Source organism: Prinia subflava, chromosome 11 (assembly GCF_021018805.1).
Source record: "Prinia subflava isolate CZ2003 ecotype Zambia chromosome 11, Cam_Psub_1.2, whole genome shotgun sequence".
In the NCBI taxonomy this organism is placed as follows: Eukaryota; Metazoa; Chordata; class Aves; order Passeriformes; family Cisticolidae; genus Prinia; species Prinia subflava.
The window spans coordinates 24261621-24289557 of NC_086257.1; the positions used below are offsets into that span (position 1 = coordinate 24261621).

The 27937-nt window shown below is 44.5% G+C and overlaps 1 protein-coding gene across 3 annotated transcripts in view; it reads right to left on the reverse strand.

Moving 5' to 3' along the window:
- The window catches only part of RSRC1 (arginine and serine rich coiled-coil 1), a 101228-nt gene that overhangs the window by 57982 nt on the left and 15309 nt on the right, over positions 1 to 27937 (reverse strand). For 2 of the 3 annotated variants that reach the window (XM_063408481.1, XM_063408482.1), the window contains one exon: positions 18143 to 18310. The exons of the other annotated variant lie outside the window; for it this stretch is intronic. In XM_063408481.1, the coding sequence (XP_063264551.1) occupies positions 18143 to 18310 (168 nt within the window). The remainder of the gene's footprint in view (positions 1 to 18142; positions 18311 to 27937) is intronic. 3 annotated transcript variants of the gene reach the window in all.

The following is a 27937-nucleotide window of genomic DNA, read 5'->3' on the forward strand; positions in this document are numbered from 1 at the left end:
TCTTTCCTGCACAGCAAACTCACCAAGAAGAGCAAATAGTTTGGGAATCCCACACCCTGAGAGGAAAAGCATTTTAATGTGTTTTTTAAAGTGTGCAATGCTGTTTCGTTCTTCCCAAGTATCAACTTCCAACGATCTGGAGCTGATCCTGGGGTGTAAGGACTCCAAACCTGCTGGTCTTGGCTCCTCCCTCCAATCATCCCAATAATTTATCTCAGGAAAAACCAGTAGGAAGCTTGGTCTAATACATTTAACTAATAAATTTAAATGCAACAAAGACCCAAGAAGATCCCACGAAGGTCACTTAGCAAAAGCAGGAGGAAAAGCCAAAGTCACCCCACACAGACACACTGGGATAACCTGGAACTGCCAGGAACTCAGTGGAATATAAAGCAAACCAAACTGAATCATGCTAAACCAGGGACTTTAAACAGGACATAAAGTGAAACAATTCCCACAACAGGTTATCCTAGAAAGAAGGAAAATCAGTGCCCAAGAGACCTCATCAAATACAAGAGGAGGAAATACATAATAACCCTGGTCAGAGAGTAAAAGCCACGATTTTATGCAATGTCAATACTGAAACTCAACAGAGAGGGAAACCCCCAAAATACAGTGTTGATAAAAGCAGTATTTTCAAACAGACCCTACAAAGATATTGCATTTCTCTGCATGTATTTCTCAGGTAAACAAGAGACAAAACAACCACCCCAAATCTCCTGGTTTTGCTTTACACAGGCTTCAGGTCAGGTACAAAAATCCCATAAGTCACAAGAGATAAAATAACCACCCCAAATCTCCTGGTTTTGCTTTACAGAGGCTTCAGGCTGGAGATGGGAATCCCAAAAATGAGCAGAGCTGGTTCCTCTGTCCTGGCTGCCTTCAAGCCCCTCCTCGGCTCAACCTGGCCATTCCAAGGACATCATAACGTGCAAGTCCTCGGAGTTTTCCTACTTGGAGTGGGGTTTGGTTGGCTTTTCCCCTGCTTTTGGTCGGTTTTTCCCCGCTTTGGGTCTGTTTTTCCCCGCTTTGGGTCAGATTTTCCCCTGCTTTTGGGTCAGATTTTCCCCTGCTTTTGGGTCAGATTTTCCCCTGCTTTTGGGTCAGGTTTTTCCCTGCCTTTGGCTGGCTGGGTGGGATTTCTCCTCCTGTTCCCTTCACAAGGAGTGAATCCCATTCCTCCCAGTCTGCATTCCCAGCAAACACAGGCAATTAAACATCGGGCTCCAGAACGTCACTGTTCACCAGCCTCCAGTAAATCAGACAACTTTGGCCTGCTTTACCTTCTCTGTAATATTATTTAGTAGGTATTCAATTAAAACACATCCTGTAGGTGAAAGTGTAGGGAAACATTTCCATAATGGCCATCAGTGGCAGTCGGAAGTGCTGTGTGAAAAAGGCATATTGTATATGTGGCTCTACGCAGATATTTACTATATGTAATCTGATAGATAGAAAAGTTATACTATATTAACATTAGAATAATGTAGTGAATGTAGTTTTGTAATTAACAATAAGTTATAGTACAATAGAAGCTGTGTATGTGTGTTATATTTTTTTTGCTCAAGAAGAAAAATTCCTCAGCAGAGAGATAACATTCACAGAGGCCCCTAAACCTTACAGAGGCCTCTAAACCTTCTAGTGAAGAAGAATTTATGGCCTCTTATCCACAGAACCTAACTTTCTCAAGGACGTATGCTCTCATGTGTTCTTTTAATTAACAGAAAGCTTTTGTGACAAGAAACAGCTGAAAATTACTTGTTTTACGTAAGATATGAACAGTCATAAACTGAAGGCTTAAAAAAAGAAGACTTCTCTTTGTTCTGGGCCCTTCTCCTTCCTAGCCTTTGTCTGGGAGGGAGGGGGGACAAAAGCCCGGGCTACCTTCTTTGCTCTTGTTGTCTCATTATTTGTCCTGTCTCTGAAAACTTTTTTTAAACTTTTATTATTGTATTAATATTTTTGTAACCAATTTTTATTCTTTATTAAATATTCATAAATTTCAAAAAAACGAGTGATTGGCGTTTATCACATGCTGCTAATTAGGCTCCAAGTACAACCCAGATCCCAACAGCAGCAGAGCCGGGCAGTGAGAACGCCCAGGCTGGGCTGAATATTCAAACCAGTGTGGGGAAGCACAGCCATGGGAAGGAGTCCCGGACTGGCAGAGATGTTCCAGGTTAATGAGGAACATGGCAGAGAGCAGGGTAATTTCCATAGCCAACACCTCCCCATCTGTGTGGGGATGGCTGCAGAATATCAACACGGCCCAGCACTAATTACACATGTGCCATTAGCAGAGCACCAACATTGGGAACCTGAGCTTCTCCTCTGCTCCTGCTACTGAGGAGTGTTAAACACAAGTGTAAGTCAGGGAGGAAATTCAAATGTTCTAAGCACTACAACAATTTGAGTACAATCAATTTTCCATTTGCTGAAAGCTTCTAAATCCGCCTCATTCACCCAATTACTACTGTACTTAACCTAATGAAATTTTATTCTGCGGGAACAATACTATTCTTAAACAAATTGTTGAAAAAAATATAAGATTAAAAACTTCGAGACAAAGAATAAACTCCTAGAGAAAAGATGCAAATAAAATTACTATCATAATCTTTTGTTTTTTATTTGCAAGTAGAAGAGCGAAGAGAAACAAAAGCATGGAACATAGCATCTGTCATATCAGAATATAAAAAGATGATCCTGGCACCAAATGAAAAAGCTCTAATTCATTTGCAAATCAAGCCTGCCAGTTCTATTTCAAGCTGGCGGTAACTGTCAAGAGTTAACAAGATAATCACTTTCAATCCTGCCTTCAATGGTACATTACACTGTTATTCCATTCAATAAGGCCCTTCTTTGGGGCACTGGATGAATGGTTTTCATTTCCAACTCACACAAAAAGTTGCAGGGGAAAAAAAAAAATCCATGGGGCTTAAGAAAGAAATCCCTTTATGGGCATTTATCTGCCGGCACTTGCTTTTGGGCAAAATGAGATATTTGGATACATTGGTGGCCATTGACTTCCTCTATTCCTTCAGGCCCTCAGTCTGGTGATAAAAAAAAAAAATCCCACAAGGAAACCTCAAGCCTGTTTAGTTTGGGGTTGGGTTTTTTTAAACTATCTCTGCACATTAAACAAGTTCTGCAATAATCTTTGGTAAATACTTCACAGCACACCGAAACGACATCGTGTTTGAACGGCTCCATCTTCGTCTAAATTCATTATAAACTGCTCAAAAAATAGCAAATGCTCGTGAAAATTGTGCTTAGGGGAACATTTGCTAGTTGCTCATTAAATATTCAATAAAAAATAAAGTTACCAATTAAAGGCTCTCAGCCTAGGAAACAAGGCAACCTCCAATTTCTCTGAATTAATTTTTTGTAATTCTTTTCTAAGACTCTGTGCCAGGAATTCTTCCCAAGAGGAGAAAATCTTGTAGAAGTTTATTAAGTATCTTAAACTTATTTTCTGGCAATCCAACTTTCCACTAAGACCTGTGAATAAAACTCTTCCTGCTTTTGCTCAGTGCTCAAAATTCACATTACAAGACACAGCCTTGGTTCCACTGCAAAGATCTCATTCTGTTACTGCATATTCATATTTAAAGGTTGGGACTGATGATCTTGGAGATCTTTTCCAACCTCAAGGATTCTACAGTGGCAATTTAAAGCGTCTACACTGACTTTAGAAACAAATTACTAATTTATTTTTTCCCCTCTATCTTTAATCCCCACAGATCTCAGTTCAGAGAACAAAGCTAAATGTATTAAATTATTTATTTAATATCTGAACTGAACTCAGCTTATCTACCCTATAACTAATACAGAGCTGTACATACTATTATTATTTACTTTATTAATCACCAAAAATTCCTTTCCTCAAACCCAGGACCCACCTCACCCATCACTTCATCTTCCATCTGCAGAACTCCGATTTTTCAGTGTTTTTCTAACCCATCACTAGAAGTCAGACAACTTCTTCCTCACACTTCTCATGCAAATGTTCCTTTCTATTCAGGGCTTCTTTTATGGAAAGCCTGAACACCACAAGTTACAGCTTTAGTTTTGTTCTTTGCACTTCACAAGTTCTTCAAAGCTTCTAAACACAGAGATGTTCTTAGAATTCAAAAAATACTTCAACAAACCCAAACCCTAAATCTGTGAAGTACTAGGATACAGCTGTTTCTGTTTCCCTACTGCCCCTCCCACCCAAAAAAGAATGAATCTAAAATAAAAATTAATGAAGAATTCGCACAACTTTGAAGGGCCTTGAAAGAGCACAAGATGTTGCACTTCGAATAGAAATTAAGAGGAAGTGACAGATTTCAAACAGCAGCTCAGGACTTCAAGGAAGATCAATAAAATCCCCAAAAAACCCAGGAGGAATTTGGGATGTGCTCCCTTCCTCTCCAGCCAGCAGCAGGATGACACCAACACTGCTGAAAAATAAACAATTCAAAATGACAATGAACCAACACCAGCTCATTTCCACAGCCCTGCAGAAGGACCAGGATCACCCAGCAATCCCTGGATGCACAGAATTCCAGACTGAAAAAGGTTTCCAGTATCCCTGAAGAGGAATCACGGTCAAGTTCAGCTGGGCTCCACAAATTCCCTCTTGCTGGAATTCCAGCCCCTGGGACTGCATTTGGGCCAGTCTGAGCACCCTGAAACCTCCTCACGCCTTTTCAGGCATCCGTGTTGGGAGGGATAAAAATCCCGTTTGGAAATGCCCTTGCAGTGCTCCTCTGCGTGGAGTTGGTGACTTTGCTTTAATTCCTCTCCCTCCTCTCAGCCAGCCAGGGCTGATCTCCCTGAGGGACTCAGGGGCACTCTCAGAATATTCCCAGGATGGCTCAGACAGGTCCATGAAAACCCAAAGGTTTTCAGTCCTACACAAGATAAAAATTCCCAATTCCTGAACTCAGCAAATCTGCTTGATCTGAGAAGATTTCATCTCCTCAACCACCTCAGCTTTTTTGGTCAGGAGAGATTGGAGTTTCAGGCTTCCCTTCACAATTAAACTTTTTTTAATTTATTTTTTTCCATCTCAACTCGATGTATCCGTAAGGAAAACCTTTGGAAGTCTCTTGGTTTCTCCAAGATTCCAATTCCAAGCAGCCCATCTGACTCCCAGTGAGGAAGGAAGTTGCACCTTCCAACAGCTTCCATGCTGGGCTGTGTTGCAAGACAAATCTGTAAAATTTTAAAGGGAGAGCTAAAGCTGCTCAAGCTTGAGGGGGAATTCCTCAAGTTCCTTGGCCAAATGAAGAGGAAGAAATAATATTTCATCAAGATTAAATAAAACCAGACACTGATTTCAAGTCTCAAATACACCTGACCAAACCCACGCCTAGCAGACAGTGATAAAAATAAACTGGAAGTGCTTTGGAATCCATAAAAACATAAGGGAAAAAAATCAAATCAAATTCAAACCTGCTAATTGGAGCTCATGAGGGAGAGGAGATGGACAGGGATCACCGAGGGGATCCCAAGCAGTTCCCAGCTTGGTTTCCACTGGATTCAGCCCAAAGCAAGGCTGGGCACCTTTGGGACGTGGCTGTGCCAGGGCTGCAGACACAGACACAGGCTGGAGTTTGATGTCCAGCACAGCGTGGTGAGAACAAGGAAACATCTGCAAGCTCCCCTAAATCACTATTTGTATTTTTGGTAGAAAATTTGATAGCCTAAAAAACCCCCAAAACCACCAAGCAAAGCTGTCTGAGCTCTTCATGCACCAGAACCTCCCTCAGGCTGCACATTTCACCAATTATTAAATCTAAACTTCTGACCACACCACATTGCTCTTACTCATTTCACCCTCTTGCTTTCAATAATCTGCTTTTAACCTTTTACTGCCGTGAAAAACGAACACCACCTGTTTTCTTTGGCATTTCTCATTCCCAGAGAAAGCATCCAGTGGAAACAGAGCAGGAATGGATTTGGAGGATGGAACAAACTCCCAAGAAACTGCCAGACAATGTCTAGACCAGGAATCCCAGACTGGTTTGGGTTGGAAGGGACCTTAGAAACCATCCCCACTCCAGCTCCCCACCACAGGCAGGGACACCTTCCCCTTGAACCTCCCCAAAGAACTTCGTGTTTTGGCATTTCTTCAACGAAATCAAAATAATTAGTGTTGCACATTATTGATTTACCACCAAAATGAGACCAAAAAATGACAAAAATATAAGGCATGTCTCATTCTACAGCCAAGATTTCCTTCAAAGTTTTTTTTTTAGTATAGAGTGAAGAGATTCCTGAAGGAATTGGGCACCATAAACATGGCAAGCTCCAAGGAAACCTGGATCTTACGGAATTTGGAGGTTGATGGTTAAAACCAACACTTCCTGTTGTATCTGTAACTCTTGGAGATGGAATGAAATATTCTATTAAAAAAAAAAAAAAAAAAGACTAAGTAAGTGGCCAGATCCTTGCAGGGCAGCACTTCCAGAGGACTGTCTATGGTTTGGTTTTGGTTTTTTTTTGCCCAGCAGCAGAAATCCAGCACAGCCAACAGCTGGAGTGAACAATGTTCAAACTGCAGGTAAAATCAGGGAAATCATTTCAACCACGGGGTAAAACTGGCAAACTCTGCCTCGTGTCTGGGATTCAAGGTGGGCTTCTCCTTGTAAATCTGTGATGACAGAAGCTGCACAAAGCAATGGTAAAAAGAGCAGTAAAATGTCCAGTCTCTGTACATACAACACAGCCCGGCACGTGGTACTTGGTGTACTGCAAAAGGGCCAAAAAGAATTTTAAATTTAATAAATTGGTCTTTTTAAACACATTTTCCCATTCTACATCTGGCACTTACATCACGAGGGAACAAGCAAGGCTGGAATCAGCATCTGAAGCATCTCCTGCACTTGCAGGATGTCACAGACCTGACTGGGCAATGACAAAAAGCCAAGTGCTGAGAAATATTTGAGAAGCTGTAACAGCCCAGCAGCAGATAAACATTTTTTTAAAAATTAAAACACAACCCCCCCAAAGTCAGAGCCAGGGGAATTCGCTATCTCTTGGATGTGGAATTGATCTGAATGCAATTACTTTATTCTTTTCAGCACTGTCTGACTTTGAACTAAACATCAATTAATGCACAAACAAGATCTGTTAACTCCAATGCTGATTTTTCCATAAAAGATGTGACACAAATTCATTGGCCCTCCCTGAATGGCTCTGAGCAATCGCAACCATCACCCAGGCAAGCTCAACTTCATTTGCCAGTGGTCACTTAAACCCTTAATTCTCACGATAAAACTCCCCCAGCCTGAGTTTTAAACCCCTCAAATTAGCAAACAAGACATCACATAATGTATGCTCCAAAGCTGGGACCTTGCAGTGCTTCAGCTGCAGCAGCCATTGAGCCATGGCCAATATAAGCTCATTTGAATAATCAATATGACAACCTTATTTTTCTCATGCAAACAGGATTGCTACAGTAAGGTGTCTCACTGCCACATCACAGTCATGGCCTCTTTTAACCCCTAATTAGATTTAGGCGATTATCCCTGCTCTTCCTTACAAGTGTACAGCCCGGATAAGGGATGACAAAAGCTATCTGCCACTTCCTCAGCCTTTGCAGGCTGCAGGTTAGGCAGGAGATACAGGGGAAGATCAGCACACAATTGTTATTCATATCATCCCCAGTTTGGAGATAGTCACAGTTTGCCATCCACGCTGAGGGAAAATAGCCCAGAGCATTAGGTAAATGCAAAACGCTTAAGAACATCGGGGTCACACAGATGGAAATTCAAGGTGATGTTGGGGAATTATGCTTAATTCAAATTGGTTATCACAAAGAAAACGATGGGTTTGTGCCTCACACAGGAAACCCTGCCTTTTCAGCAGATTGTCTGGTGGTGTGTAAAGTTTTACACGGTTATTTCTACCAAAATTAAAAAAAAAAAAAAAAAGAAAAAGAATAAATCAAACTTAGAACCAGCAATCCCAAAAGAATTACATTGCTCAACAAAGTCCGAGCAGACAGAGAAGATCTATTACAGAAATGTAATCACATTTCATTTACAAGAACTCTTATCTCAAGCACTTAAACATAACATTTAAACAGTTTTCCATTTTATTGTGCTCAGTATTGGAGCTAATAAGATAGAAAAGTATAATCACATTAGCAACATTTCTATTGCATTACACAAGCACAGCTCGGGCTGGGAGGCAGAGCAGGGGCTGCTGCAGAGCTGGGTTTGGGCAGGGATGTCCTGGGATCTGCAGTGGGACCCTGCCCTCCAAAGGGACATTCCCAGGAAAAGGGAGCTCACCCTGCATGGGAAGGGCTCCGGAGCAGAAGGGAAGGACTGCAAGGGTCTTTTATCCAAGGCTCTTACTGGAAGGATCATTTATCCAAGGCAAGTCAGACTCTCAGAAGTGCTAAAAAACCCCACTTGGACAGAGCCCTGAAAAGCACTGAAGGGGAACATATTGTAAAAATGTTTAAGTTGTGATTAACCCCCTTAGCAGCAAGGCTCAGAGCAGCTCCAATGCAACCCCTGCACTGGGGCTTTCCTTGCCATGCAGGGATCACTGCAGCTCTGCCCAGATTCCTGCTCCATCCCTGGCACAGGGGGGCCACGCTGGGAGGGACCAGGGAGCTCGTCTGGTGTCACCTCCCTGCTCCAGCACCCACTGGGATTTTCCCTGGGAGATCCCACAGCCCCTCTGGCCCAGCTGGAATCTCCTGGGACCTGACCCTGCCCCTTCCTCTGGTGCCACCTGACCCTGCCCCTCTTCCTGGAGAATTTGTTCCAAAACTTGGAGAAGGAAGAGAACCAACCAACCATGGAGAAGGGAAAGATCCAGGGAGAGCTCAGAGCCCTCCCAGGGCCTGAAGGGGCTCCAGGAGAGCTGGAGAAGGACTGGGGACAAGGGACAGAGGGACAGGACACAGGGAATGGCTCCCACTGCCAGAGGGCAGGGATGGGTGGGATTTTGGGCAGGAATTGTTCCCTGGCAGGGTGGGCAGGCCCTGGCACAGGTGCCCAGAGCAGCTGTGGCTGCCCCTGGATCCCTGGCAGTGCCCAAGGCCAGGCTGGACAAAGCTTGGAGCAAATAAATTTTCCAAAATCTAGGAAATTTTGTCAGGAGAAAATTCCTCTCCCGTAACAACGTGAGAAGCACAGCCTAAAAATAAGGCAATTCCACAAGTCACAATATACTACAGCGCAGAGAAAAATTTTCAAAAATTGTATCTAAAACCGACAGCACATAAAATTTCAAGTCTATAACATCAAAACCTAATTATGTACTTTCAATTTACTGAGTAATTGTAGCCTGAATGTTCAAAAAACAGAAAAAAGCAGCAGAATTATTAAAATTTCCTTTAAAGCTCATGGAAGAGTTTCCAACAAGCTCTGGGGCCTAAAGCTTGTTTTGTTTTTTTTAATAAGTTAATTGATGGACTTTAATCTTTTGTCCTCCTCAATAAAAAACACATTGTGACCCTTAGAATCAGATTTAGTGGCTCTCACTCCACATAAACCCCTTCCTTCTCCTCCACCTTATGCTCCTGACTCACAGGGGACCTGCAAATTAACTCCCACCACAAACTCCCACAGCAACATTATCCAAAATGTGTCCAGGTTTTTTGGGGGGGATTTTTTGTTTGTTTGTTTTTTGTTGTTGTTTTGTGGGGTTTTTTGTGGTTTTGTTTGGTTGGTTTTGGTTTTGTTTTGGTTTTTTTGTTTGGGTTTTTGTTTTGTTTTGGGGTTTTTTTTGTTTTGTTTTTGTTTTAACACTGTTTAGTGTGGTCAGGAAATAAAAAGGAAAAAGGGAGATGGCAGAGGCAGGCACACGAAGCCTTCTCACTGCTGCCCCTGCACTCTCCCAGAAATCACTGGCTGTATTTCCCTAACATTTTCCAAAGCACCAGCAGTGCCCACCTGACCATGATCAATGGCAAAGCCCCTTCTGCCTGCTGGACACAGCAGGATCCCCTTGAGCAGCCCCTCCTGATCAATTCCTTAATCCATTGGAGAGAATGGACTGATCCTGCTGCTTCCATTTCACTCCAGGAAAAATCATTCCTGCCATAATTCACCATTAAATGGGCCTTGTAGTACACGAAGTTCAGCTGCTGGGAGCAGCTGAGGGGAGAGGCAGGATCCAGGAGAGGCCACGATGTTCCCTCTGGGTCTCCCCAGCCTGGAAATCACACAAAGCATTTCCCAGCCCCTTCCATGGATATTTGAAGATGTTGGTTTCTACACTGCAAATAAAGTAAAAACCCATGGCTGCAGTGGGAGTCACTCCCAGACTTTCCCCCCAGAACAAGTGCAATGCGTTGGGTTGCCATAACCTATAGAAAAACAGGGAATAAACCCACCATGATGCTGAATTATTGTCACAGACACCACTCTGCCCCATGGGTACACCTGAAGGTGTTTCACTCCAAGAAGGGATTGGGGAATTCTGAATGAACAGAGAGGGACATGAAGGTCAAGAGCACCCTCTGCATCTGGAAATCTCTTATGGGAACCAGACCCAGAAGTTGTCAGAATAGAAAATTTGGGTTGGACAGTCCCTTCTCCATGGGAAGATCCAAGAACTTTCCCCCTTCAATGGAAAATCACTCCACTGACAGGGTGTGGAGGCAGATAAAGGTGAGCACAGATTATCTGTAGGGTTTTACTCCTGCTGAGTAGGAACCTCCTGCTCTGCACAGAACCAGGAGGTGCCAAGGATGAAACCAGAGCCTGGAAGTAAATCATGGAATCACAGAGAGATCTGGGCTGGAAGGATCTTAAATCCCACCCAGTGCCACCCCTGCCATGGCAGGGACACCTCCCACTGTCCCAGGCTGCTCCAGCCTGGCCCTGGGCACTGCCAGGGGACAGGGACAGCCACAGCTTCCCTGGGCACCCTGTGCCAGGGCCTGCCCACCCTCCCAGCCAGGAATTCCTTCCCAATATCCAATTGACAACCCTCTTCTCTTAATTTAAAACCATTCCCTCATGTCCTATCACTAATCAACAATTTAGATTATTTCATTTAAGGTTGTCACATTATTTTATAATTCCAAACAACGGAAAGGTCCAGAATTAGACCAGGATTAGAAATGTTTCCTCCAAACAAAGATGCTCCTTGCCTTCCTAATCAAAGCCATGGATGGTTTATAATCTCCATGGCAGGTAAGCTCATTCCAGAAAAACCACTCCTGATCCAAAACACGAGGTGCAACAGCGAGTTGAATATTTGAATGTGAATTTCAATTTCACTTTCCCACAGCATCACCTTTCAGATGGGCTGTTTGTGAGCTGCCCCTCCCTTGGCTGCTCTGAGGAGCAGTTTGCTGGGCTGGGGCTGGGTTTTCCCTGAACCCTTGCTGGGGACTGGTGGTTTCAGCTGGAAGCAGGAGCAGGGTGAGGTGATTACTGTATCTCTGCTGTTCAGTATCTGCAGGGTGTCTCAGTGCCACTCCAACTCCTTAAACCCAGTAAAGAGATTACAGCTCACACTAACTGGATTTGCACAGCTCTGCAGCATTCACTCTGGATTCCTCCTGCCCAGATTAAGGGAGGCCATTAAAACAATAGTCAGCTGCTCTCCCAGCACAAGGTGTCCCAGGGAAAAAAAACCAACCCAAACTCCGTGTTTACATTCAGAGCGTGTGTGTGTTTGGACATGTGGGCAAACAAACCCCTCCTGCAGCAGGAGCACTGCACGCTCCAGGAATGATCCCACTCAAAGCCCAGGATAATGCAAATTACAGAGTTATAAAAGGACAATCATGGTGGCTGGCAGTTTTAAGGAGCGGATAGTTTGGAAAATTTTAAACAGCTTAAAAGAATGTGTGTCTTTGAAGATACTGCCTTCAAATGCATTCCAAAACCTATTTCTGGAAAGAGGGAGAAATACAAATCCCTCAACATAGTCGGTGAATTTAGCAGGGAAGCTCATTTGACAGCCATCACTAACTGACAGTCTGAACTGCAGAATTTGAACACAAAACTTCCATTTTTGTACTTGGCACACATAGTACTTAATGAATGAAAATGACATGGTTACTCTGAAGTAAAATCTATTTCTTTTCCAGAGCCAGTGGTTCCCCAGCACCTCCTGCACAGTTTTGCTCCACAGCTTACACACGTGTCCCATCCACGCTGGCTTTTCCAGCTGTCTGGAGTGAAAGGAAAAGAAATCATCCCATATGCTGCTGCCTATTAAATAAATGGCCAGCCTTTTGAATCCTAAAAGGGGATTTTTAGCAAACAAAAAGAAAAACAAGGCCAACACAGCTCAGACAACAATAGCAACAAATCTCGGTCAAAGGCGAGTGACCCTCGAGCTGCTCTGGGCATGTGGAGGTCTCAGTCCTTTTCAAGGAAAACCCTTCCTCTGCTTCCCATTAGCCTTTGGCTGACTTACTGGGAGGAAACTGTCCTCGTTTGGCCTCCCAGTGCTTCCTTGTGCCTCCAGCACAGCTCTGAGCCTGCTGCTCCACTGCCCCAAGCACGCCCAGGAGCTCCCTGGGTGCCCCCAGGATCTTCCCTGAGCGTGGCACGGAACCTTCCAGTGCTCAGCTCCTTTTCCATCAGGAACCAGACCCTGCCAGGCATCAAACTGCACTGAGGTCACCCTGACACCCAGCACTGAACCCTCTGACTCAACATTGAACTCAGCCACCAGCTGAGCTCTTCATTACCTGCTTCAGCCACCTCACCTTTGGATCCTGCCTGCAGGCTGGAGGCACGAAGGAAGGCAAAAGGAGTAAGAATAAAGAAATTAATTAGCAGTAAAAGAATCATTCTGGTTTTATTGTGGATAAGTGACTCCCTTGCCATGACAACACATCCTAAAGACCCTGGAAAACTCACTTGGAGCCCAACAAGTGCCTGGCGGTCATGGGAGTATCCCAGGCTGGACAAAGGGGCTCAACCTGTCATGAAATTTTAGAAGCTGCTCTTCAAGGAGCCACCAAAAGGAATTACTGGAACCAAGAAGTCCCACCCAGCATCTTAAAGCTTTACTACAAGCACTTCAGCAGCATGGCTGGAGCTCCTGTAAAATCCTCATAATTTAGCCCAGACATTGAAAATAAACCTGCTTGGATTAAGGCAAGGGTTTTCCCCCTGACAAAAGAACAAAGGTATTTCTCCCATAAGCATTCAAACTACTTTCCACCACAGGATGGAGTAGTTTGGTTCCAGCACTCAAAATGCAGTTGCTAATTTTAAACAGATTTTAAAGAAGTTCTCCAGTTTTTCTAGCAATGTCCATGTTTAAGGTGGACTTTTGGCCACAGACTCTACAATTCCTACCAGCCCATTTCTACTGCAGGAAGGGCTCAGCCATAATTCTCCTGGGAGCACCTCCTCTGGGATGTTCATAACTCAACAACCAGAATATGATCAAGGCTGCACCATGGCATGCAAGGTTCCAGCCCAAGAGCAATCCTTATTTATTATATTTGGGATCAAAACTTCCAAAATGAATACACTTTCCTTTTGCACTCCTGAGCTACAAACTAAACACAATGTATTTTATATTTTCCTCTTTAAAGTAAACTCCAAAGAGAATTCAAATAACCAAAAAGAACCCCTGAATTTGAGACCAGAGCAGCACAAATTAACCAAGTGCTGTAGCACCCTGAACACCAATTCATATTCACACATTTCTGCTCCTTGAGAAATGGATTTTGTCAGGTAAGATTTTGAGGAAAAGGTCTCAAAGAGACAAAAATCAGCTTTCCCAACCCTCCAGCAGCTCCTGGTGTGACACACACCCCAAACGTGGCAGAGGAATCTTCCCTCCCAGTCAAACCTTCCCCTCTGCCACTGGTGAAAGGCAGAGAGATCTCCACAAGCCTCGTCCTCCCCAATAAATTTTGCATGAAAACGTCAGGCCAGCCCAGAGCTTCCTGCTGGCAGGCTGGGAGGGTGATAAATGTTTAATGCAAACAACACCCCCAGCTCGGTGTCAGACAACAGCTCCCCCACGGCCCCTTTGATCCCAGCACAGCTCCCGAGGAGTTCTGGGGTGCTCTGCACCACACAGAGCCATCACCTATATGCAAATCAGGGCAATATGCAGGAAGCATAAATGGCTTCCTACTGCAAAGGGTGAGAGGAAGGAAGGGAAAAATCATCATGTGCCAGGCTCTAGGAGAGCCTGACTCAGGAGAGTCCCATATTGCCACTCTTCGACCCAGAAGAGTCCCATATTGCCACTCTTCGACCCAGAAGAGTCCCATATTGCCACTCTTCGACCCAGAAGAGTCCCATATTGCCACTCTTCGACCCAGAAGAGTCCAAAATTCCCACTCTGCCACTCAGGAGAGTCCAAAATTCCCACTCTGCCACTCAGGAGAGTCCAAAATTCCCACTCTGCCACTCAGGAGAGTCCAAAATTCCCACTCTGCCACTCAGGAGAGTCCAAAATTCCCACTCTGCCACTCAGGAGAGTCCAAAATTCCCACTCTGCCACTCAGGAGAGTCCAAAATTCCCACTCTGCCACTCAGGAGAGTCCAAAATTCCCACTCTGCCACTCAGGAGAGTCCAAAATTCCCACTCTGCCACTCAGGAGAGTCCAAAATTCCCACTCTGCCACTCAGGAGAGTCCAAAATTCCCACTCTGCCACTCAGGAGAGTCCAAAATTCCCACTCTGCCACTCAGGAGAGTCCAAAATTCCCACTCTGCCACTCAGGAGAGTCCAAAATTCCCACTCTGCCACTCAGGAGAGTCCAAAATTCCCACTCTGCCACTCAGGAGAGTCCAAAATTCCCACTCTGCCACTCAGGAGAGTCCAAAATTCCCACTCTGCCACTCAGGAGAGTCCAAAATTCCCACTCTGCCACTCAGGAGAGTCCAAAATTCCCACTCTGCCACTCAGGAGAGTCCAAAATTCCCACTCTGCCACTCAGGAGAGTCCAAAATTCCCACTCTGCCACTCAGGAGAGTCCAAAATTCCCACTTCACTCCTGATGTTTTCTGCCAACAGCAAAAATCTCATCAGCAGCCATCAGCCACCCCTGTCCCATCCGTGGGGCACTGGGCGTGGATCAGCTCCCAGGGATTTGGGGAGATGGCACTGGGAAAAGGCTCCTGGGCAGGGGCACCTCAGTGAAACTGGAGAGCTGAAGAGTGGAATTGAAAGGGAAAATGGAGATGGTGTTTGAACAAACAACTCCTCAGCTCTGTAACACTGACAGGACACAGGGAATGCTCTCCCCAGAGGGCAGGGATGGATGGGATTTCGGGAAGGAATTCCTGGCTGGGAGGGTGGGCAGGCCCTGGCACAGGTGCCCAGAGCAGCTGGGGCTGTCCCTGTCCCCTGGCAGTGCCCAAGGCCAGGCTGGAGCAGCCTGGGACAGTGGGAGGTGTCCCTGCCATGGCAGGGGTGGAATGAGATGGGATTTGAGATGGGATTTAAGGTCTTTCCAGCCCAAACCATTCCAGGATTCTGGGATCTGTCAGAGTATTTAAGAAGCTGTGAAACCATTAATGCCCAAATGTATCAATAACCTTATTAAGGATCAGCAATTAAACCAGTGGTCAGGTTTGATTAATTGTTCACTTCTTTTCTCTTAACAACTGAGGAGCTGCTCTTAATTTATTCCATTAAAAATTGTCAAAATCACTTGGAGAAGTAATCCAAAATTCCACTAGTACACAAGCAACAATGAGTCCCATAAATCTAGGAAAAGTTATTTAAAACTAACAAGCTCTTAGTAGCTTCCCCCCCTCAATTTAACAATTAACAAGGAGCCTTGTGAAAAACACATCTCAGAACAACAGAATTTGCATGTTTTGAAGCTGATCAAGACTTGAAACATCAAAATTCAACAGCACACCTAAGGAGGTCAATGAAGACATGCATGCAGGTTGTTTTAAAACAAGCAGATTTCAAAAAGCATAAATAAAAGATGAATGTAATGCTTTGATCAGTAAAAAAAAATAGAGGGAAAACATTGTAATACTGTAAAACCCCTCACTTGTGCAGCCCTGGACAGCTGAAGAGCTCCTGCCTGTAGATGCTGCTGGTCTAAACGTGGGATTTGGGAGTGGAGGGAAATTCCCCAGAGCTCCCAGCCCCCATTCCAGGCAGCTGCTGCCACAATTTCCCTCCATAATGGCTGGACAAGAGGAACATCCCTCAAAACCTTTCAGGATATAAGAGGAGAAGAGCTGAGCTGTTCCACAGCCCACCTCATGAACAGCTGGGACTTAAACAGTCCAGAAATTCAGTGTTAGAGAAGCATCACTGAAATGGGGAATCCCAAAGGACAATGCCCAGAACACTGGTATTTTAAAATCATTTTAATTTTTCTCATTTGAAATTTCTCTTGAGATGCTTACCATGACAAGACCTCCCATGAAAGGATCTAAAGCTGCCCAAAAAAAAAAAACCCCAAGCACCAACCTGTCCCTCTCTCACATCTACAAACACACCCAAGCCAAGGACAGAAAATCATCATTAGGGTTTGCAGGAGCCACAACCAAATTTGCTGCTTAATTAGTGGAAAAAAAGCATTTTGATTCTGTGCTTTGGAGGAGCAGTAAAGCCCCAAATATACAACACCTCTCAGACAAGCTGCAGTGCTGCCAAGCTGAAATACCTCCTTTTATGCAAAGTTAAACTATAAAGTCAAGCAGCACCTGAGAATTTATGTCCCATCTTCCCACAATCTGGCTTCAGGCTGATCTTCATTACAGCTCCAAAGCAGCTATTTTGAATAAATACATTCCAAACAGCCATGAATTTCAACTGGGAACCAGACCTGGTCCTTGAGGTGCCTTTGAGCAGGGATCTGCTCCAACACTGAGGTCACAGAATTGTTTCCACTACAAATCCCCTGATGCTGGAGGTTCTGGAAGGGCTCTGCAGAATAATGAGACTTTCAGTGCTGATCTAGACTCTGGGTCTAGAAATTAATCTGCTTGGAGAGTCCAAACTGGATCCAACTTCACCAGGAATTTTCCTGCTGCTGCAGGGAACAAAGGGAAAATTCCAGAAGCAAACAGGAGCCCACATGGGTGGAAGATGCTGCTCTAGAAATTCCCCAGGAGTGTTTCTCATTTGGAATGCACCCAAGAGAAGGTCATGAAGTGACACCTCAGTGTTTTGTTTAAAAGGGATCAGAGACACAGGGAGAAGACACCCAGGAAAGGCTGCCCTGATGTGTAAAGCAGAGGGAATTACATAAATTATATAAAATGTAAAAAAATCACACTGCCTTTCCTGAAATCTGTAATCAACAATCCAAGTGATTCCAAGCAGAAACTGGACTGAGAGCAGGTTCTCAAAGGTTCCCATTGCTCACCCAGGGCAAGGCTTGTGCTGAAACTGCATTTTTGAGCCTCAACCAAAGCCCAGGAGGAACTTCTGCCACTGGGAGGAGGTGCAGGTGTGTGTGAACAGTGAAATCCCTCCTCTCCTAGGAAGAAGAGCTCATACTTTGCAATATTCCTCCTTTTCCCCTAAATTACAGCTATTACATATGGGAAGAATGTTGATATTAACAAATTGCAGAAAGCTCTTTAACCCACCTGAAAGCAAGCAGGGAGAAAGGGTGGAAAATTTAACCATCACTTAGTGGGAAATGTTGCCACACTGCAGAACTGTAAAACTCTAAAAATCCCACTCTTCAAATATCCTGAACAATTCCCACCTAATTTATATAAAATACAATTTAAGGTAAAGTATTACAAGAGTAAAAAACACTGAGTGTCATTGTTAAGGCAGACATGACACAGAGTGACACCACAAAAGTTTAGAAGGCTCTTTATTCTGGCTGCATGCTGGTTTTATACAGTTTTTATAAACTTTGAGGGCAACTCCTAATTGGTTAATAGCTTTCTTGTTAATTATTCTAGCAGTTAATAAAAGGTATTTAACCGTGTCTATCAAATTTATCTATTCTCTGATGGTTTACACATTTTCTTTACTGATTCTCACAGGACCAATCTTTTGTTATTACAGATGCACTTATTTTTCATCTTCCATTTAATGGAATCATATTTTTAGACTAGATTGTTGCATTAAAGGAACTTTTTATTTTCAAAATAGCTTTATATAGAAATTTACAATTTATTTGTTGGCTGCATTTAGAAAGGAACAACGGGCCAGCTCTTTACTCAGCCCGGTTTTGCTCCAGCTCCATCGTTTGCCATTTCACTCACCCAGCCTTGGTGCCATGACCGTCCTTGTCCTTCCCTTTGCCCTTGTCCTTGGCCTTGTCCTTGTCCTTGTCGCGGCCCTTGCGGCGCTCCCGGGACCCGCTGGGGGTTCTCCTGTGGGACCTCTCGCTGCTGCGGCTGTAGGAGCGCTGGCGAGCCCGCGACCGGGACCTGCACACACACCACAAACACAGAACCATGGGGCTGGAGTTGGGAGAGAGCTCCAGGATCACTGAATCCAACCCAGCCCCAACACTGCAGCTGTAGGAGCGCTGCTGGACCCAGGACTGGGACCTGCACACACACCACAAACACAGAACCATGGGGCTGGAGTTGGGAGAGCTCCAGGACCATCGAGTCCAACCCAGCCCAACACCATGGCTGTAGGAGCGCTGCTGGACCCAGGACTGGGACCTGCACACACACCAGAACCACAGAAACACCGGGTCAGAGGTGGGAGAGAGCTCCAGGACCACTGAATCCAACCCAGCCCCAACACTGCGGCTGTAGGAACACTGCCATGATCAGGACCTGCACACACACCAGAACCACAGAAACACTGGGTCAGAGGTGGGAGAGAGCTCCAGGACCATTGAGTCCAACCCAGCCCCAATACCATGGCTACAGGAACGCTGCTGTGATGAGGACCTGCACAGACACCAGAACCACAGAACCGCGGGGTTGGACTTGGGAGAGAGCTCCAGGATCACTGAATCCAACCCAGCCCAACACTGCGGCTGTAGGAGCGCTGGCGCGCCCGCGACCAGGACCTGCACACACACCAGAACCACCGGGTTGGACTTGGGAGAGACCTCCAGGATCACTGAATCCAACCCAGCCCCAACACTGCGGCTGTAGGAATGCTGCCATGATCAGGACCTGCACAAACACCACAGAACCATCGGGTTGGACTTCAGAGAGAGCTCCAGGATCACTGAGTCCAACCCAGCCCCAACACTGTGGCTGTAGGAATGCTGCCATGATCAGGACCTGCACACACACCACAGAACCACGAAGCTGGAGTTGGAAGAGACCTCCAGGATCATGGAGTCCAACCCAGCCCCAACAGTGCTGCTGTAGGAATGCTGCTGCGATCGGGACCCGCACAGACACCAGAACCATTGGGTTGGAGTTGGAAGAGACTTCCAGGATCATTGAGTCCAACCCAGCCCCAACACTGTGGCTGTAGGAACACTGCTGTGATCAGGACCTGCACAGACACCACAACCACAGAACCACTGGGTTGGAAGAGAGGCTGGAGTTGGAAGAGGCCTCAAACATCATTGAGTTTAACCCGTGCCCCAACACCGTGGCTGTAGGAACCCTGCCACGGGCAGGATCAGGACCTGCACAAACACCAGAACCTCCGGGTTGGAGTTGGAAGAGACCTCGAAGATCATTGAGTCCAACCAGCCCCAACACTGTGCCTGTTAATAAGTTATTTCCTTTTAAGACATTTGATAAATACATTTAACAATGTAGCGCATTTCACAATTTAACAGCTTTAAACTGACAATTTAGCACAAGAAGTGAAAAAAACCAGTGCCCCTGCTCTGAAAAGAGATGCAAAATAACTTAAAACACACAACGTAGGATTCAGCCATTAATAAAATGGGAAAAAAGATCAAGAAGTATTAGGACACACTTTGTGTGTCCAAAATGCTTTCATTATTCCTGAATTTCTCGTAGAATATTTTCTCAATTTTATTTAATAACTTATCACAGATCAATGCTACCTGAATAGACAAGGGATATTTAGGAAAGATCAGATCAAGTTTTCCTTGGCTCCTCCTCCCTGAGCACCCTTTGGAGTGTGTCCCTTCCAGGCAGAGGATGGGATGAGAGGGGCTCCAAGGTCCCTCCCAACCCAGCCCATCCCATGACTCTACAATTCCATGATTCCCATGAAAGCTCTGATGGCACCCCATGGGAAAGCTTCATTAAGTACTGAGGGAAATGGAGAAATTTTTAAAACACTATAAAAAGTTTCTTTAGCACCTCTTGGAGCGCAAAACTCCCAAGGCCTTTAAAAGCCAAATCACACAGAAAAAAAAAATCCCTCCTTTTGTGAAACAACAACTGCTTAATAAAACTCAACAACAGACCAAGCAAAGGAAAATCCTCCATCCAGATGAGGCAATAAATTACACTGCTGGAACCTGTCCAGCACATGGGAGTGAGGTCCCTGTTCCTGCCAGGAGCAGCTCCAGAGGTCAGGCTGGGTTCCTGTTTCAGCAGCTGGTACCTTCCAGCAGCAGCTCTCCCATCCTGGTCACTCTATTAACGCTAATAAATAGATCAAATTACCACTGCAGAGCTGCACTGTGAACTGGAGAACATTTGCTGGCTCAAAATGAATTTTTAGTGTGTCATCACAAAGGTAAAAGTGTCCATCCATCCATCCTCCTCAGGCAGAGGAAGTTTTGACTTGAAAGGGCATTCTGGACATTAAATCTAATTTTTGTTTGGCACAGAGACACTGTTTTTACAAATATCATGATAAGCACTGCCCTAAATCCACTATTCCCAGGTAACCCTGATTTCTCAGAACTCTGCAGGTAAGTCCAAAACAGAAAAAAAATTCCAAACAACAAGCCAAACAAACAAACAAACAAGTCCTGTAGCAACACAAATCACCTTGAATTGATGCCTCTCCTCACTTAAGGGCACAGTCCTCCCACCAGGAATAAAGGAGGAATCTAAAATATTTATTGCTAAAGGACTTCACTTCCACCTCTTGCAGGTACAAAGAGCAAATTCAGCTCAGGTAGGTTGGATGCTCAGTTCCTGGATTTCTGCTCATCCCCGTGTCTTGCAGAACGGCTGGCAGGTGACATTTATACACAGGAAACAGCTTTTAAAAATTCAAAGAGTGATTGTATCCCTTTTCCCCATCCCTGGCAGTGTCCAGGGCCAGGCTGGACAGGGACTGGGGCTCCCTGGGGTGGTGGAAGTGTCCCTGCCATGGCACAGCTTCCCTGGGCACCCTGTGCCAGTGCCCCAGCACCCTCACAGGGATCCAGTTCCTCCCAATATCCCCCCTAAACCTCTCCCCCATCACCTTTAGGCCATTCCCACTCCTCCCATCACTCCATGGCCTTGGGAAGAGCCTCTCTATTGTTCCTTAATTCCTGTTAAAGGACCTTGCAAGATCTACAGGACAGGAAATCAAGATAAAACTTCCTGAAATAGAGCTCCCAAAAGTCATCCGTGTCCCCAGCTCACCACCAAACCACAACAAAAGTCCACAGATCTGGCAGAGAAGACAGATTTTCTATTTTATCTGCTGTTGAAAAATAACAAGAATCACAATTAGTCCTATTAAAGCAAGGCCCCAAATGTTCAAATTATGGAACTACCAGAGGGGAAAAAAAACCACCAAAAAAATGAAGCTGGAGATTTCCAGCACGGATCCCCTTCCCCCAAACAACACCCAAAACACCCACCCACCGAGCCAAAGGTTAAGTCATTTAGTCAAGTTCAAAGATCTTCAAAGGGTTCTTAGATCCAGATAAGCCCATATGTTCCCAAAATTCTGTGAAAAGCCATTACTTTCCAATCTGCTTTTCATGTCCAAGTCGCAGCACACGCAGATGCTTGGCATCACTCAGGATCCCCAAATTCTCACACCAGATAATCAAGGCTCACCAATAACTTCCCCACTCAAACCCTAAGAAATGCCTTTATTCCATCAGCGCTCGGGCCGCCTGTAAAAACCCAAAGTCTCCATAAAAGCCCATTCAGTTACTGCACAATAAGTGTTAATTTGCTAATTTCTTCACAGGTAATCAATTAAAATGTAAAATATTGGATAAAATTAGTTGCACTAAATTTAACAGCTGCTCCATAAGCATAATTAGTTTCACAAGGGCCATATGTATTCCGAGCAGAGAGCGAGTTGAAACAAATAAGCGGATTTTAAAACAAGTTTGAGGAAATCTGCATTTAATTAGCAGGTGGGCACTACAACTGCATAATGTTTTTATACATTTATATTTATGAAGTGACAGAAGATCTAAAGGCTTTTTAAAATGGCGTTTATTGTTTGAATGGGAACTGTTTTGCTGCATGCTAAAGTGATTTAAATCCTTATAGCCCCGCTTTGAAAAAATCATAAATGGTGAAAGAAAACATGTGGAAAACTGTAAAACTAGAAAGAATTTGCGACAAAAAGCAGAGCCACATACCATAACCAAAAGGAAACTACACTTAATTAAATGTACACTACATCTGGAATATCAGCCTAATAAAATGTGCAACTATTAATTCTCATTGTTCTAAAGGAAATGAGGTCAGTGGCGTTTAGTATTTCCCCAATTATATTGCACTAAAGCACTGAACTCTATCTTAGAGGTCCAATCTAATCTCTTCAAAAGGTTACAACCGCAAAAAAGAGACTTTTTAAAATGGAAAGAGGAATCAGAGCCCCAAACCAAGACAGGTTTGTTCTCCTCTTTGAGCTCTTCCAGGGAAGGTCACTTTTTGCAGAAATAATCTGTTTTTTTGGCAAACAGCAGCCCCCACCCCAAAGAACAGTGCTGAGATGTCAACTTCTCCCCTGGAATTCTTCTAAGCATCTCTCACCTGCCACAAGCCTTATTAGATTATTTTTAGCTCCACGGCCACAAACAAAAGGCAACAAACTCAGGGCTCTTTAATACTTCAGCCATAAATCCCAGAACAATGGAACAACTGCACTGCATCAAGCCTGGATGCCCAGATTGGTAATAAAGCCAGAGTGCAAACACACAAGTAATTGCAGCAAAATGCCATGTTCTCTTTCAAAGCACATTAAGAGAAAGTCCCTTGTTTAACTCAGCTTCACCACCAGGAAAAAAAAAAATCATGGTTGGAGTTATTGGAAAGGTAAAATAATTTCAGGTATCAATTGCAGGCATTCAGACTGCAGAAATTATTAAATATGTGAATATAATGCAAATTTAGCTGCCTCTATAAAACATTTCAGGTCATTATTAGTTTGCAATTTTAAAATGCATGTCTTTGAGCAAGTTAAACATAGAAAATATGTATGATAATGTGGGGGTTTTTTTAATTTACTGTTCAATATTAGGTGAGTGATAAAACTAGGCAGCAGCAGAGCCAGAGTTTAAACCTGAAATGAGACTGATGCTAAGAGGAAAAAATTGTTTCAAACCAGCAGTCTGGACAGCTGGTTAAGTGACAAAACATATTTCAGAAAAAGGGAATATCTAAGATTTTAAAAATTATTTAAAAAGCAGAATGAAATAAAAACAAGAACTGGGACAACCATGAACTTTTTTGGAGATGATGTAAAATGTGTTTCCTCCAGGACTGTAACATTTAAACCTTCATTCAGCCCGTTCTTTCCTGGTTGCCTTTTCCTCAGCCTGCGCAGGGACAGTTCTGGGACTGGGCTGGGAGAGGAGGGAATTTCCTCGCTGGTACCTTGGTGTGGCAAACCCTGCCAAAAGCAGAGCTGAGGAAATGGATTCACCAAAGAGCAGCCCAGCCATGCTGCACCGAGGAACGATGGCAACTCCAGGGTCAAACATCTGAGGAGGTGAAACTCCCACCACTGAATGGTGGAAGGATGCAGTCATGGAAAGGCAGCACGGGAACACAGCTGGAGAGAGGAACCCACGGGTGAGACGCCCCTGGAGCTCCAAAGCAGTTGGGTTTGGCACAATGGAGCTCTCCAGGCTCCTGGAGATCCTCCTGCTCTGAGTTCTGAGGGGATGAAGGCGCCTCCTCTGCCACAATGCCCTGATCATCCTCCAAGGAGCCCTTGGGAGGACTCCACAGCCAGCGTGGAAACCCACGGGAGGTCAGCTGGGAGGAGAAACCCACCCCAAACACATCTCAGTCTGGAACACCAAGTTCCAGACACAGTTAAGGGACTTTAGGGAGTTTCCTGAAGTGAGTCTGTGTGCTCAGAACCTGCTTCCCATGGATCCAGCACAGCTCCCTGCCCCGGGAGCCAGCGATGGCACAGGAGCCACCAGGCCCTGCCAGCTGCAGGGGCACCTCCAGAACACCTCGTGCCCAACCAAACCAAACCAAACCCAGACTTCACTGAGGGCTACCTGAGAGACAAATCAGGGATTAAACTGCTGCTGTCCAAGCAGGGAGACAAAGCATTTACTTCCCTTGCCAATCTGCACAAAGACTCCTTCCTAAAATTCAGCCTCAAATTAAGATCATCGGGTAAGAACCCATCTGGTTGTACCTGACATGAATTTCCCTCACATCTTCTCAGAGTGTATCCCCAAGCAGGACCTTTTCCTATCCCTCTATTCCTGCAGCCACGTCATGACTGAGCAGAAAAATCTGCAATCTAATTCTAATAAACTTTAGGGAATAAAATAATAAAGAAACGAAAGTTAATACAGAAATTGGTACACTGTCCTATTAAATAAACAGCCAAAAGTCCCTCCTATTCCTTGCCCTTTCTCATTCAAAGCACTCTTGGAGTTCAAGGGCAAAAACCCCACACACCCCTAAAAAAATGTGTGCAATACCCAGCTGCAGGTACATTAGACAGAAACTTCCATATCAAACTAAAGTTAAGGCTGATAAGGGAAGCATTATTCCAATCACCTGAAAACAAAACAAAAAAAGGCTCAGTTGAGTTGAAAACACCCAACTTGTCTTCTGCTCATACAAAAAGCTTAAAGCACGAGGTGAGGCAAAAGTAAAACAGTTGTACAAGTGGCACACCAAGGTACCAGCAAGGAAATTCCCTCCTGTCCCAGCCCAGTCCCAGAACTGTCCCTGCTCAGACTGAGGAAAAGGCAAACCAGGAAAAAATGGGCTGAATTAAAGTTTAAATGTTGCAGTCCTGGAGGAAACACGTTTTACATCATCTCCAAAAACATGGGCAAACTTGAATTCTACAGGAACAACTGAGTAACATATTCTATCAGCAAGCAGACCCAGCAGAGCTCGTAATTAACTCTTACAACCACGTGTAGCTACTCCTTCTCCATGCAGCTGGAATGGATTGAACAGACAAAGGTGCAGCTCTCCTCCAGGGCTCTGGACAAACCCCCAGATGATTCCCCCTGCAGGCACTGGGGACTGTCTCTGCCCTGCACCCTCAAAAGGCTCCAAAGCCATTTTCCAGATGGAATCACCACCCGGGTAATTAATTGTTGTAAATTTGACAACACCTCTGATATTATGGTAAAATGTTAAGGGACAGACAGGGGAGATTTTCAGGTTGAGCTTTTCCACTTCCCCCGTGCCTCAGATTAATTACAGGTAAACACTGCTGCTCTGTCTGCCTGGGACAAACTCAATATTTCAGGGTTTGGGATCATAAAACCTCCGAGACTGAGGCCCCAGGGATGGTCTGAGCTTAAAGACTCTCTAATATCTGTGTGTCCTTACATCCCCAAACTGATATTAGACAGCTGAAGGGAATTACCTAAACACATGTTTGAAATCAGTTTACACACCAGGACTCTACCTGCTCTCAGAAAAAAAACCCCAAAATCTCAATTTAGGTCACACAGCAGCTGAGATCTCCAAGTGCCACCAGCACGGAGCTAAAATTGAAACAACAGGGGGGAAAAAATCGGAATATTCCTCATTCTTCAACACTGCAACAGCGTTTAAAAGGCAAAAAAAAAACCTGCTTAAGGACAGGATTAAGGCATTTCCCAGAAATAAATATCTAACTGGGAAGACTGGAATATTGAGACTGACTGGATTCACGATGACCACAAAGAACATGCTGCAAATAACAGCATAAAAAGCTGTGTCTCTGCTTTTTCCTGAGTCAAACAAATGAACCCATTCTGTTTTTTAAAAAGGAAATTTTTTTCTTTAATTCAGTGATAACCAGGCAGGTTGAGGTTTAAATTTTATGGTGTGCAAGAAAATTTAAGGTATCCCACCTGTGCTTTTTGCCACCACATGTTTATGAAGAATATAGAATAATTTTAGAGTATCTCGTTTTCCCAGAATAAAACAAAATAAACATTTTTAATGAAAATTGCTGGGCTCCAAAAATTAAGTCCTGAAAAGGCTTTGGAAACACAGAAGAAAAGCAAAAATATTTCACTGCATTCACTCAATCTTGTGGGGGGGAAACACAACAGCACCAGGAGTTTGGATTTTTGGGGCTATTTTCCAATGCACACTCTACAAACACAGGGATAATTTTCTCATTTCCAGGCAAGTTGGATGCATCTCCCTTTAAATATTTTGCATGCAACAAACACAGAATATACAGAGGAGAGCAGGGGCTGTTTTTAATATTCTCTTGCATGAAAACTGAACAGTTCCATTCCTGGAGACTGCGCCCCAAAATCTCCTTTACTGGGAGTTACCCCCTCTGACTCTGCCCTGTCCCTCCCAAAGCCTTTTATGGCTAATTAAAAACTCCAGGGAAGGGCAGGGAAGGAACTCTGAATATTTCATTTACTAGTCCAAAAACCAATGTTTCCGTCATGGAATATGCAATAGTTACATAAAATGTTGCCAAATAAATCGCACCAGAAAGAGAAAAAACAATAAAATCTGGATTGTTTAACAAAACATACTTAAAGCAACAGAAGTAGTTAATTGTTAGATCTCAAAATGTGTTCTGACTGTTCTGATCAGCTGATGATGCTGAGCACAAACTGGTTGGTGTCAGTGCTAATTTAAATGGGCAATAAAGATGAATTATGATGTGATTTCTACATACCTAGGCTTTGTTAAAAAAAGGGTCTCATGGCACTTCCTTCTAAGCTCTGCTTTTTGTTTAAAACACAAAAGAACCTCACAAAGCAAACCCAGGAAACAGTGCCAGGTCCCTGACTCCAGAGCAGCCCTCCTGTACCACACTCACCTCCATTTCCAGACCTGGAGGCAAGAATGGAAATGGAAATGGAATTATTTCCATCTCTAAAACATCACCCAAACCAGGCACTTGAGCAACTCCAAAAACAAACCAGTACCTGTTGTGTCACCCAAAGCCTTCCACAGCTCTGGGAAGAGTCACACCACCAAGGTGTTAATTAACATCATTAATGCCATCCTGGGGTGTTGGAGGGGAGGGAACAGGAACATAATGGGATTTCGGAACTGAAATGTGTAATTTTTATTGAGTTAACAAAGAACTAACCAAGGGAAATTGGTGTGACACCCCTCCAAGAGTCACCGATGTCCCCAGGTGTTACTGCTGTGTATTTTAACTTTTTTACTGATTTATTTTTCATTTTTCTCCAATGTTTCTCCCTCCCTCACTGCTTCCTGCTGCTGCTCAGACTCCAGGCCTGTGGGATTCCTGTGCTGGGCACTCCTGGGTGCTGCAGAGAGCCAGAGCTCCATCCCAGGGGCCCTTCCCTGCTGCCCAGAACCTGGGGGTGCCCTCAGTGCCCACGGGGTGTCCCCATTCCCAGGGCCAGCATTCCCAAACCATTCCCAAACCCTTCCCCACAGCCAGGACACCCCACATCCCCACGATTGTTCCCCAGCTCTGCTCGCTGCAGCCGTGCTCTGAGCAAGGCCAGGACTTCAGTGGGTTATGCACAGAATTCCATCTTTTCACTGCCTGCACCAAGGGAGCACCCCTAATTCAGGTATTTTAGAGTCACCAGGATGCTCCAGATGTGGCTTTAACCTGCTGCCTGATCCTCAGTGTGAACATTCCCAATGCTCCTTTCAGCCAAGGGGTGAAGAGCAACCCATCCTCCCACCCCGACCATCACCCTCTGAGAAGTGGGCACCATTTGCACTGAAAGTCTCATTTAATTTAATATAATTTCCCATTTTCCATATTATATGGATGTAATTAAAACTGTAGTTTTACTCTAAAAAATGCATTTC